Source organism: Cervus elaphus, chromosome 29 (genome assembly GCF_910594005.1).
Source record: "Cervus elaphus chromosome 29, mCerEla1.1, whole genome shotgun sequence".
Lineage (NCBI taxonomy): Eukaryota > Metazoa > Chordata > Mammalia > Artiodactyla > Cervidae > Cervus > Cervus elaphus.
The window spans coordinates 56,455,898-56,469,148 of NC_057843.1; the positions used below are offsets into that span (position 1 = coordinate 56,455,898).

Genomic DNA, 13,251 nt, shown 5'->3' on the forward strand with positions numbered 1-13,251 from the left:
CTGTGAAATATTTGTGCTTAAAAAAACCGCTGAACTTTAAGTAGGAACAGTGAGAGTCTGCAGCATTCTTGTCTGAAGCAGCTCCAATCACTCCCCAGCTCAGGAAGGTTCTGCCAGGGCAGGGGACAGGCTGTGCTAGGGTGGAAGGAAGGTCACTCCATGTGGAGTGGCGGCAACACCACGTCCAGCGGCATCGCTGGGAAGTGACGACCTCAGTGACGAGTGAGTAAGGGGGGCCAACAACTGCCCCAGGTTGAGGTCTTGACTGGGGCGAGTATACTTCTGGCTCAAGTTTGGCTAGAGCTGGGGCAGGGGGTTGGGGGCGGGCAAGGAGTGGTGCGGCTGGGAGCAGGGATCAACTTCAAATAAGGACAAAGAGACTTTGGGGGATGATGAGAATGTTCTGAAATCAAAAATCATTGAACAGTTTGCCACTTAGCATGTGTAAATTTTATATGAAATTTTAAATGTAAAACTATATACCCAAAGGAAAACTTCCTAGGGTGAAAAAAAAAAGTCTAAATCTACAGCTCTAATGAGCTCACCAAGCCCCTGGCAAAAATTAATTTAATGCTGCTCAGTTTTTAATTTGTCTTGACAACAGTTTCATTTTTGTGATTAAAAGCTATATAAAAAGAATGATCTTATCTGTGCAGGAAAAGAAAGCTAAACAAAAAGATGACTTGCAAAGGAAGAACATTTACACTGAACTTGAGCTTCTGTGCAAAAGTAAATGTCATAATAATAAAAGAAACTTTTACAGAATTTTAATAGGACAAATTGAGCTCTTGGAATTATATGCCAGGCTAAGATGTAGCTCTTGTCTAGGAAATAGAAATATAATCAAGTGTGCTCATTTGATGTACAAAAAAGTTAAGTGTATAGTTACAGTTGATTCCTCTGAATAGGAATGGAATTTAATTTGTCAAAAATATTTTTCCACAATATTTCTTAGAAACACATCTGCTGCAAATCTGAGGACTCAAGTTCAATTGTCTTCAGTGACAGGCAAGTAACACAAATACAGGACAAAGGCCAGGTGTATTTCCATGGAATGCCAGAGTCACTATTCTGGGGGTTTAGTGCTGCTCTTAATACATAGTTTCCGCATCAGGGAAACTTTAGGGAGTAATGAGGACTGCAGTAAACTAAAGAAGGTTCCAGAAGATTGACAGTTTTCAAGAATGAGAAACCAAAACCTTATTGCTGGGTCTTTAAATTTTTCAAAATAAATCAAATTACCTAGATTTTATATTAAAAAATCTTCAATTCACTCATCTGAAAATAGTTTGTCCAGAATCAGTGGCTTTCATGCTGTTTTATGCCATAGAAGCCTTTCTTCAAATTAAATTCTTCATAAAACACAAAATATATGAGCCAGAACTAGATTATCTTTCAGATACCTGTGATTCTATGGAATCCTAAATAAGGGTTGGCTGAATAATGAATCGTCTATTATCTAGCTAGTCAGCATATTTACCTTACGCCAGTTTAATTCATTAGGTTAGCTCAATTTAACACATATTAAGTGATTATTATGGACCAGACACTGTGCTTTTATGGATGCATGATCCCACCACTGACAGTCATACATACCTATTTCAGGGCAGGGAAAGTAGAATAACACAGAGGTTGTAGAAAACTCTGCTTCTAGAGGAAGAGGAGGAAGACGTCAGCCAAGGGCACATTTCCACCTTGCCTTAAAGGATTGGTTAAGTTTTTCCAAGTTAAAGTAGGACAGTGGGTGTCTGGAAAAGCCTGAAGAAACACACAGAGGTGTTAAAGTACATAGTACCTCCAGGGAAAATGAGACAGCTCGTACACAAAAGGAAACAGCACCCAGAAATTAAGCATTAACCTGTTTACTGGCGAGTAATCGAGTTACAGTAAGCAGTTATCTTCTTACCGGATTTGCATGGAGGAGGAAAAAAAACAGGCCACAGAGTGGTGAGGATGTAAACCCTAACTTACATGAATAAAACAGTTTATATAATTATATACTTTAAGATAAAATCATAAGGATAATTTTATTTTTAATTGTTTTCTTTTTGTGTTAACAGATTTTAATCTTAGAAATTAAGACTAGAAATGTTGATGAGAATCAAGAACATGAGAGGCTGTGTTAAAATCTATACATGTACAAAAATGAAGAGGCCAGGCTCCCTATTTGCTAGGACTTGGTGTTTAACAGGAAAAGGGATTTTGTGGAGAAGCCATTCTTCTTCAGTGCAGGAGAGATCAGATGCCTTAAATTCTCTCTCCAGAATTCTGAGAACAAGAGAAGGACTCCAAAAGATCAGAGCCTTTTGCCATGACAACATGGTGTCTCAGAGGGCAGAGGCAAACTCTAAGTTTCCCAAGCAAACGATATATTCCTAGCATCTACCACCAATTCTGGAATAGGGAATACTTGAGGTGTACCCTGCCATGAGAGTTTCCATTCTCATTTTACCTCTTGAGCTGAGGGGGAGCTGGAAGGTGGGGCCTGTGCTAGGGTTATAGGATGAGATGAGCAAGGCTTCATCTCCTTGCAACATCCTGCATGAATCATAGGCTCTGACACTTCTCTCAGCTCTTGACTCTGCTGAGACTTAAGAATCCTGAAGGTCTTTGTTTCAGATCAACTCTCTGCCCCTGGCTCTTTGTTGCAAAACTTGGTCAGCTCTGTGAATTCGTGGTTTTCTAGGGCAGGCAGCTTGTGGGGGACCAAGGAAAGGACCTGCTCCACACCTCAGTCAGAATGTGTGCACATTAACCTCAGCTTCCCACCTGTCACTGCTGTGACCCTTCTGAGTCACATTCCTTCTCCTGGGCATCCTCCTACGTGGCTCTCAGCCCAACTCCCACCAGGAAGGGCGGATCTGCCTGTCACAAGACCTCTTATGACCTTTGAGGATGCTTAAGGAAAACTCTGGAAGATGTGGTTCGGCCAGCCTGGGCCTTTGCCTCCTCGTCCTGGGGGCCACAGCAAGGGCTGGGCTGCTACCCTTAGGCACAGAGTCACCATTCAGAGGAGGGACACATTCACGCTTCTCCCCATCCCGCCTCTTCTGCATCCAGCTGGCAGTGGACACACCGTGCTAAGTACTGGGTCCTATCAGAGGAGGAGCCTCCCGCCCCCACTGCTGGTGATGGCGTGTGCAGCCATCTTGGATCTCCTTCAGAATCAGTGAGGCAGGGCATCCCACAGCCCCGTACCACTGAAGGAGGCCACAGCCCTTTCTGCCCTTACTCTCCCCTCTGGTCGGGCAGGTGGGAATGCAGAGGTGCCACCTTCTAGGAGAGATGAAGTGTCCAGAACAGAGTCCCCTCCCATCCGCTCAGGGCAGCCTTTGTCTTTCTGCTTCCTACTTCTCTCCTCCAGCCCCCAAAACTCCCTGGTCGCTGGCTGAAAATGAGGATGCCACACCTGCTACCACATGATCACTAACCTCAACTGTTTTTTTCTACTCACCAGGAATTCACCAATTTCTTAGGCCCTAACAACAACAACAACAAAAAACCCTGCAATGGTAACTTCCAGAATTCCTCTTCATCTCTGGCTTTGGCTCTGGGTATCAACCCCTTCCCCAGTCATGATCTTTCCCAGTTCCTCATTCACCCCTTTAGGTAAGTGCCTTGCTCCCTTAATTGTAGAGAAACCATTCTTTGCATGAGACACAGAGTCCCTCCTCACTACTGCTACCTTCTCTCTACTTAGCACCAGTGAAGCATGTGCTTTTAGCCAAGGCCAACCCCTCCACCGGGGACTTACTCCTATTATGTTACGCTTCTGCACCATGACATTGCCGCTCTTGCAGTTCTCCCTTTCTCTCCTGCATCATGGTTTCCCTCCCACCTCACTGACTACTTCTCAGTCTCTGCTTATTGGTTCCTACTTTTTCCTCCAAATTCTTAATATTGGGGTGTACCAGAGCCTGGTCCTTAGATCTTTCCTTCATTAACAATCATTGCCTGGATGATCTTATCCAGTCTCGTGGTTTTACACGCCTTTCTTTCTCCTCCCCTCCTCCCTCTCCCCCTCCTCCTTCATCTTCTTCATCATCATCATCATCTAACCTTAATCTATCTTTCTGTCCAGTCATCTATAGTCAGGACCTTTCCTGAGGAGTATTCAGCTTCTGTGTTGAGAACAGACTGTTAGAAGTATAGTCTCAGGCAGAAGTTGGGGTAAGTTACGATACTACTGCAGTAATCATAGCGGCAGAGTGAGTGAGAAGTGGTCGTGTTATGAATTCATCTCAGAAGGTACAGACAACAGAGAGGACTGGATATGGACAGTTAGGGGAAAATGTCAAGGAAGACATCAATGTTTTTGTCCTGAACAACTGCAAAGATGCTGTTGCCATCAACTGATGTTATGAATACGGCGATTGGAGCATGTTTCATATGTGTAATGAGATAATGGATGGGCACAGGAAATCAAGAATTTACTGTTCTATAGTTTTGAGATGAATCTTGGACATTCAAGTATATGTGTTGATTAGACAATCTGGGCATGTAGACTGTCTATCCCATGAAATCACGAGTTCCACTGTATAAATTCTATGTCTTTGCCATGTTAGTTATAGCTATTTGCATGTGGTAAATAAACATTTTAATTGAATGTAAAATAGTTCTCAAAGTTATTTTTTAAGCTTATTTTATCTTCCTTCCATTTTTGAGATATAACTGACATACAGCACTGCGTGAGTTTAAGGTGTACAGCATAATCAAGGTGATTTTATTGTGACCCTTCTTGGGTCCTTCTGAGCTGAGTACCCCAGTAATCCCATGGCAGGACTCCCTATTCCACAGCACTCAACATACTAATGTAACGATTTGTCTGCCTCCACAGCCCAAACTTTGTATTCAAGTACCATTAAGGTATTATTATGCCAGCCACTATCCTAGGCCCTGGGCATATGAGACACTATTACATTAATTAGGCAAGAATGAGTGAGTAATTTAACAGAGACAGTAAATGCAGAAAAAAGGGGGCAAAGTTGAGATATATCAAGATTAGAAAACAGTCACTGACTTCATGTTTGAGCTGAGCAAAAACACGGGTTTATAGTTATACCAGTCCCTAACGCTGGACAACAATTTTGTAGGGTGGAGGGTGAGTGTTCAGAAATTTTAATTTGCATTGCCTTTGGACAACAAGGTTCAACTCACTGCTCTTCATCACACTATGAACAACCAAACCTCAGTTTATTCACCCCCGTCCCCTAAAAGCATGTGGGCACTGGGTTGGCTTCCTGGTTCAAGCAAACCAGCCTTTTCTCTTCCTACGCCCTCTTCAGGACCATGTCAGCCTCGATCCCAAGTACTCAGACCTCCGTCTACACGTTCTCCCTCCTTGCTTCTCTCCTGCCTACCCTTGGAGTTTCCATGTCCCACTGTGATCTTCATTCCCCGTGCCACTTATTCCATGCAGCTGATAGAGGAGGTGGGATACAAGAGAACCACAGCCGCCTCCCAGGTGAGCTCTCCAGAAAGATCTAACATAATCAACAGGAGCAGAAAGGGAGAGTCTATCATTTGCTTTTGGTATTTGTCATATTATCTATATGCTATCGATAATACAAAGCACCTCCTCAAGATCGGAACACTGGCACTCTCCCAAATATCTCCCCTCCAGATTGTGAGCATATATATAGAAGTCATCAGTGAATTTTGCCTGGGGCAAAAAATTCCTGGCCACTGGTTCTTGACAATACTACCCTCACATCCACATTGCTTCTCTGGGCCCAAGGACACCATGATGTTAATCAAATTCAAGTCTGACCTTTAACTTCAATGTACCTTAGACAAGGGCCTTCCTTCTCTGCTCAAGTCCCTTTTATCCACAGTCCAGGGGGTGTAGGGGGGCGGGGAGTGTGGAATGCTGACCCAGCTTAAGAGTGGGTTAAAGCTTCTTCCCTAGATAGGAAGGACATTAACCTCCATCATGCCTTCCCTGAGCACACCAGGGTGGAGAAAAGCAGCAGACACACAACTCTCTGCTTAGAGATATATAGAGTGTATTTGGGTGGTGCTCTGCCCACCTGCACATTAATAAAAATAACAGGAGCATTCCTCCTCAAGGGACGCAGACACTGGGGAGACTACAAAGTCTTCTGACTGTGTTGGGTCTTCCTGCGCAAACCAGAGTTTCCTTTCGAGGTGAGAGCTGAGACTTAGGGTGGGTTCTTTGGTGGGGTGGCACAAGCCACTCGAGGACAGTGCCGAGGGCAGTGGCGGGGGGCACCCAGGACTGAGGCCAAGTGGAGTTGATGGGGGTGGGAGTGGTGCTGGAGCTTACTGTCTGGGGAGTGGGCAACATCCATGCAAGCTAGGCCCATCTGCTTCTCAGGGGGTGGAAACTGGGCCTTGGAGTCCCCTCTTGTCTTCTCTGTCTTAGTTCGCCCCTTGGGACTTTTGGCTGGAGCCGAGATTTTTTCCACATTTTCTCTTCTGGGGCTGGCCACTTTCTCAGAGGTAGAGGACATGGATGCCTCATGCCCTTTGCCTTTTGCCTTGGGTGTAATACAATGCAGAAGAGATTTCATCTTATTTCTCAGGCCAGATTCTGGAAGGCTGGGCCTCTTATGAGGATGACCTTGCACCACCTGCCTCTGAAAGACCTGACCTTGTAAAGCTCGGCCCTGCAATGGCTTACCCACCGTGAGCTGGCCCAGGAAAGGCTGGCCCCGTGATGCGTGGGGCACCACAGGCTGGGCATTCTTGGGAACCCTTGCTGGTCTGAGGGTGACACTGAGCTTGGCTTGGCTGTCCTGCAGGTCCTTCTTCTCAGAATCCTTCCCCCCAGGGACTCCAGGAGGGAGCTCTGGGAGTTTAGGCGGAGGGCAATGCTGAGGACTGTGTTGACAGGAAGCATCAAGGTGAAAGCGACGTCTCCGTTGCCAGGGGCTGCGGGGTGTCCTGTTCAGAAGTATCCCTTCTGGCCTCTGGCCTTCAACAGAGTGGCTTTTTTCTCTCGTGGAGGAGAGTGTGAACCCGGCATCCCCTTCTCCATGGCCCCCAGCCAGTCTGGGTTTGCCTGGCTCCTCTCTCTTTTCTGCCAGTGTGGGGACTTGGGCTGAGTCCTTGCTCTTGCCAGGGCTGTGGGGCTCAGGGCTCCAAGGCTCCTCCAGACTGGGGTTGTTCACACTGGCCTCCAGCTGAACACAAAGCACCTGGGCCTCCGTCATGTCCCCACTGAGGAAGGTGCTGGAAGCCCAGGGGCCAGAACCATGAGGTACTGTGCTGGGACTGGGCTGCTTCTGCTTCTGGCGCACCGCCTTCAACTCAGTGGCCAGCTGTTCTTTGAGGTGGAGCCACTCTGGGTCTGGGGCACACGGTACATCTGGTGGGATGGGGAGATCCCGGAGCAGTGGCTGTCCTTGGTTGTTTAAACTCTCAAGAGACTCCTGTGTAGATACACCCTCTGACGTTCCCACACTTTGTTCCCTGGACTCTCTCGCCTTTATGGGAATTCCAATTTGTGCCTCTAGGATCTTCTTTCTCAGATGGAAATTCATTTTGGCCAAGATGTGTTCCCCGAGTGAAGAGGGCCTCTCAGGCTCTGTCTGGCTTTCTATAGGCAGCATCTCAATTACTCCTTCCACCTGCTCATCAACCTGGAATTCTTCTGCAGTGTTTGAAAGAGTCTCCTTGGCCTCTTGAAGGCCTGGCCCAGGACTTGGACCCTGCTCTTCAGGTGAGGTCACTTGAGTCAGAGGTTCTGTTGAGCATTCAGCAGGCTCAGGCACCATCTCTGTGATCACAGCTGGGGATGTGACTGACGTGGTTGCTGGGGCCATGGCCCTGGAGAGAGCCACACAATAAAGAGCCGGCAGCCCTGACAAGAAGGCCAGATACTTGTGCCGTAAAGCTGTCTCCAGTTTCTCAATGGCTGCCTCTGACAGGACTCCGGGCAGCTTAGGATGTTCAAAGACAGCTTTTGGTGAGACCTGTTGCTGCTCATCAAGGGCCACTGGCATCCCGGGGGTCACTTCCTGTTGAGGGTCCTGGTCAGCTGCTGCCTGGAGTTCCAGGGGCGTGCTTTCCAGGATGCAGCGGAAGGGAGTCACTTCCAGGACCCCAGGAATTATGCACTCCCAAGAACTATACACACAGGCAGGGATGTTGCCCTGGTGAATCTGCCCACATTTGGAGTTGATATGGCCCCGCAATATTGCCTTGGCCTGGTCAAACAAGTGTGGCATGGGGACAGACAATGGGTCCACAATAGGTGAGAATGGGTCATCAGCTCCAGTGGCCTCCAGACATGTAGGCTGGGGGCCGCTCACACGGTCCAGGGCTGTGCTGCTCCAGGACACAGTCTGCTGGTGAGTGGGGGACAGCAGCATCTGGATGGACTGCTGGATCTTCTGGGGCAGGCCCCAGCGGTGGTGAATCAGCTGTCTCTGGAGGTGGTATTCCAGCAGCCGCCTGGTGTGCTGCGGGAAGAGTAGTTCCCTTGTGAGGACTGGGACAGGCTGCCCCGGACAGGTAGTCTTCAGAGTCTCAGAAGACTGGGCTTTGTCACCGGGCTGACACTGCCCAGGGCTCTGGACATGTCGATCTCTCTGGAAAACATCTGGCAAGTCCCACTGAAGCTGGAGCTGCCTCTGCAGCAGGTGCCACTCCAGGGCTTCACACTCGTCCAGAGTCAGAAACGGGACATTGATGTGAGCTTGCTGGTGATCAGATGGAGCAACACAATTTTGAGAAGACAGAGAAGAGAGTGGAGTTGACTGGGTTGGAGTTTTAGGCAGCAACGGGAGGAAGGGGAGTTCCTTGAAGAGAAAGGGATCCTTCAAGTGGGGCTTGGACATGCTCTCATCCTTGGAGAGGCCTTGAGAAGCCAAGAAGGTGTCAACCAGCGACTCACTGTGCAGAGAAGGCAGGCCACAGAATAGCTGGCTGTATTTTGGCTGCACGGGGCCCACTGCGTCACTAGCCTGTTGCTCAGACATTAGATAGAGGCCACTTAATTCTTTAAGGGCTGAAGAGGGCCAGGCTAAAGCCTTATGGTTGGGGATTTGCTGGTAGAGGTGTCTTTGTTCTGGATCCGTAATGCACCATTCAGAAACCCAGAAGGCCTGGGTAGGCTGGCCAGCCATACCTGAACCCCAGTTCTGGTATGAAATGGTCCCAAGTTTCTCAACAGAGAAATGTGAAGTATTATTGTGGATGAAAGAAACTGGTTGGTTATACACAGTTTGGTAAAACAGTGGCGGGTTTGGCATCAGCTGCCTCAGGGACTCTTCTACACGCCTGGGGAGCCCCCACCTCTGGAAATGCATCCATTTTTTCACATGGACCTCAAGAAGTCTCAGGACTTCAGGACTCAGGAACGGCAGGTGGGCTGGGAGGACAGTGACCATCGGCAAGGCCACTGGATGTGTCAGGGTAGTAATTTCTTGTTTCAGGGTCAGCAGAGAGACCTGGGGATTTAAGGGCTGCTGGACTTGGTTCCCACAGATGAGGCTGAGGTTGCTCTGCATCATCTCCTGCAGATTCACTGAAATTCTAGGCTCCTCAGTCCCTGAGGGAACCTCTAGCACTTGGAATCCCTGCCTTAGCTTGAGATGTTCAGCCCAGTAATCATGGATGCCGACTGCACTAGGTGACTGGGCCGCTGACTGGGCTAAGGATTTCTGTGACACTGTGAGGGTTGCAGATGGAAGTGCAAGGTCTTTGGAGTGTGGGGTATGATGCTCCAGACTCTGCTCAAAAGACACATTAGACATGGACAAAACCTCTAGGCAAGAGGAGCCCTGAGAGGTATCCCCTGAAGTGCGGGAGATTAGGGTGTTCTCACCCAACAACTGCTGAATCTTCAGAGCCATGGTGTTGCAGGTTTGGCAGCAGGGATCTGCACAAAGGATCTGCCGCACACTTCCCTCCTGAGGGAGCCAGCCCTGGCTGGGAAGGGAAACAGCAAAATGTTTGTTACTGATGGGCAGTTTGTTACTGTTTGTTACTCTTGGCCAGTGTGTGGCCTGGAGATTGGGCCTGCCTTCCTCTAGTCCCGGTAAACTCTGAGGCCTGCAACCACTGGGTGTTTAAGTGTCTACTTTTCTTCCTAGGGAAATGCCATTTGGCAAGCTGTAGTGGGTTGGGCTGAGAGCCTGAAGCTTGTTGGGCAAGGTCTCAGGCAACTGGTGGGAACACAGGGCCTTGAGACACTGGCAGGTGGGTGAGCTCTCTGCTGACCTGTGCTGAGAAGCTGAACTAGGAGAAGGGAACCAGGCAGGTGGGAGAGCCAATGGTTAGCTGATGGGGCAGCACCAGCAACATCACCAGGTAGAACCTGGAGTCAGCCTCGCTTGGAGCCACAGAAGTCCTTGTGGGAACTCTGCATTCTGGGGATTAGGAGATGTAAACAACATCTCTCGGGAGCCAATTCCTCATTCTGCAGAGCTCTTAAGAAGGGGATAATATGACAAGCTCCTGCCTGAGGGTTGTCCCAGGAACTGGCCTCCCTGAAGACAGAACCAGAGGAGGTAATGTCAGCAGGGTGCAGGGGTCTGCCCTTGAAAGGGTGTGGCTGTAAAGAGAATATGAAAATGATGACTCATTTATGCACTTAACTCTCCATTCTCCTGACTGGGTAACTTGTCTCATGGTTGGGAGAAAACCCACATAGTTAAATCCTGACTTCCAGCACCTTTGTGAGCCTCGCCCGGAGCACAGCTGAAGACCCCTCTCCACTGAGACATCCTACCCCACCTTCTCCTCCTGCAACCCTGCCTCACTCAGGGCTCCAGGCTCCATGCGTCTGGCTCCCTCTCAGCCACTCCCCTTCTCCCAACCCTGCCCCAGGACAAACACAGAAATCACTACAGGCCACGCCGGGAGATGGGAGACTGCAAAGAGCAAGAGATCACCTTCTCATGATCGAAAGCAGCTCCCACAGCTTGTCAGCTTCTTTCTGGGAATATCTCCTAGCTGAGAAACCAGGAGACAGTGTTACACAGAACAGGAGGGGATTCAGGGACATCCAACAGGAATCTAAAGGCCTTGAATGACAGGAGACTGCAGACACCCCCCCCCACCCCCCATAAAAGTCTTCTGGGAGAATCTGTCTACTTGGGGACTGGAGCCTTCAGCAGTTAGAGCACCTGGTGGCTGGCACCAAGGGTCACTGGGGGACAGGGTCCATGGGAGCCTCACCCCCAGGGGAGGGAAGTCAGAGCAGAGACTGGGACTTTACCTCTTGATGCTGCATCTCTAGCCCTTTGTCTGACTTTTCGGTGACGCTTAAAAGACAAAAGAGTTGGAGTATGAAGTTGAGACACCATTTTCTTTTTCACGTCCAAACCAAGACAAAGCTAATATAGATCACCTAATCCTTTTTAATTTACCTATATCTTATTTACTTTCCTAACTTTCCATACTCCTATTATTTTTCATCTCAATATTTGCCTTCTCTTATTTCTGATTCATTTTGAGGCTCTTCCGTCCTCCATGCCTCCCATTTATTTCCTAAGAGAAGTTCTGTATCAAGCTTATAATGGAACAAGAGAAAGGGTGGAACAGAATAAAGTTGTGTAGATCTAATAACAAAAGGACTTCAATTTACAAATGCCTTAATGGACCATAAACCAGAAAAATCTTCCATAAAGGGAAGTCTTCAAAGATCCAGTAAGGCACAATCCATTTCATCTAAGTCTCAACCCAAGCCAGATAGAGATGTTCTTGATTTTTCAACTAGAATACTCTGCAGGGATGGTCTGGTAAGAAATTATTTCTAGGCGCTGAGAAGAGAAATACCATATAAGAGTAACTAATGGATGGTAAAACAAAACAAAACAAAAAACATATGGGTGGGGAGGTAGACAGGTGGAGAGGAAGGATAAAAGGAGAGATACTGGGAGCTTAAAAACATCTTATCTAAGGCTTAATTAGTTCAGTCCTGGTCATGGTGTTTCCCTACCCGGCAGCAGCTCCTTTTATGTTCCGTTAATCCATGGTAACTCTTTTTCACTTGCCAGATGATTAGAATAATAATGAAGATGGAGCCATAGGTATATAAGGGATACCCCAAATCCCACAGAACAAAAGTCTGGCTCAGCATGGTCTAAACCTCATAATCACGAGGAGACCAACCATCCCTATGAATGTAGGCATTCAGAGTCCTGGCACCTACTGACTTCCAAGGCTACACATGGTCGTCTCCGCCTCACAGACGACGGAACCAAGCCACCAGACTGCATCACAAAGCCCTTCTGCTTCACAGGGTAGGTATGGCGTCAAGGAGCTTCACCTGTCTAGGAAGCCCATGTGGTAATTCCGTCTGCAGATGAGGCGGTCTGGTTGTAAGGAATGAAGGTGCCACGCACGGGCAGTGTCTGTGCTCCCACTCTGTCTTCACTCTCCATGCCCTCCGCCAGCCTGATGGCCAGTCTGGTTATGGCTTGGAAATGGGGAGCTTGGACGTTACAGGCAGTGGGTGATGGGAAATCAGAGGTGCCTGAAGGGACCATGGCTGAAGTGGCAGGGACAGGTCAAAGTGGTAACATCTTTAAAACGACATTGTGGGAATCAGAAAGGAATGCCTCCCAGACTGTGTGGCCTCAAGCTTGCAGATGAGTGAGAGGAGACTGTAAACACTGCCTTCCATTGAGACACACTAATGAGATTTCCTTGGGCATCTCTCTTTTTTTTTTTTTTTTTTTTTTAGCTTTTTTTTTTTTTAATTTTTTTATTAGTTGGAGGCTAATTACTTCACAACATTTCAGTGGGTTTTGTCATACATTGATATGAATCAGCCATAGATTTACACTTATTCCCCATCCCGAACCCCCCTCCCACCTCCCTCTCCAAAATGGATTAAAGATCTAAATGTCAGACCAGAAACTATAAAACTCCTAGAGGAGAATATAGGCAAAACACTCTCCGACATAAATCACAGCAAGATCCTCTATGACCCACCTCCCAGAATACTGGAAATAAAAGCAAAACTAAACAAATGGGATCTAATGAAACTTAAAAGCTTTTGCACTACAAAGGAAACTATAAGTAAGTTGAAAAGACAGCCGTCAGATTGGGAGAAAATAATAGCAAATGAAGAAACAGACAAAGGATTAATCTCAAAAATATACAAGCAACTCCTGCAGCTCAATTCCAGAAAAATAAATGACCCAATCAAAAAATGGGCCAGAGAACTAAACAGACATTTCTCCAAAGAAGACATACAGATGGCTAACAAACACATGAAAAGGTGCTCAACATCACTCATTATTAGAGAAATGCAAATCAAAACAACAATGAGGT

General features: G+C 47.5%; 1 protein-coding gene across 1 annotated transcript; it reads right to left on the reverse strand.

Moving 5' to 3' along the window:
• Nucleotides 1-5,985: 5,985 nt before the first annotated feature.
• On the reverse strand, nucleotides 5,986-12,052 carry LOC122685997 (protein FAM205A-like). Its single transcript, XM_043891066.1, has 4 exons — nucleotides 11,912-12,052; nucleotides 11,189-11,234; nucleotides 10,863-10,923; nucleotides 5,986-9,897 (listed from the first exon to the last, which is right to left on the reverse strand). The coding sequence occupies exons 1-4, from the start codon at nucleotides 12,050-12,052 to the stop codon at nucleotides 6,162-6,164; spliced, it is 3,984 nt and encodes a 1,327-aa protein (XP_043747001.1). The 3' UTR covers nucleotides 5,986-6,161.
• Between the last annotated feature and the right edge of the window lie 1,199 nt (nucleotides 12,053-13,251).

Coding starts and splice junctions, on each gene's coding strand:
- LOC122685997 (XM_043891066.1), bottom strand. CDS start 12,052: ATGCTGAGCCAGACTTTTGTTCTGTGGGATTTGGGGTATCCCTTATAT. Junction 11,235..11,911: donor ATAAAAGGAGCTGCTGCCGG/GTAGGGAAACAC, acceptor TTGTCTTTTAAG/CGTCACCGAAAAGTCAGACA. Junction 10,924..11,188: donor TAGAGATGCAGCATCAAGAG/GTAAAGTCCCAG, acceptor CTGGTTTCTCAG/CTAGGAGATATTCCCAGAAA.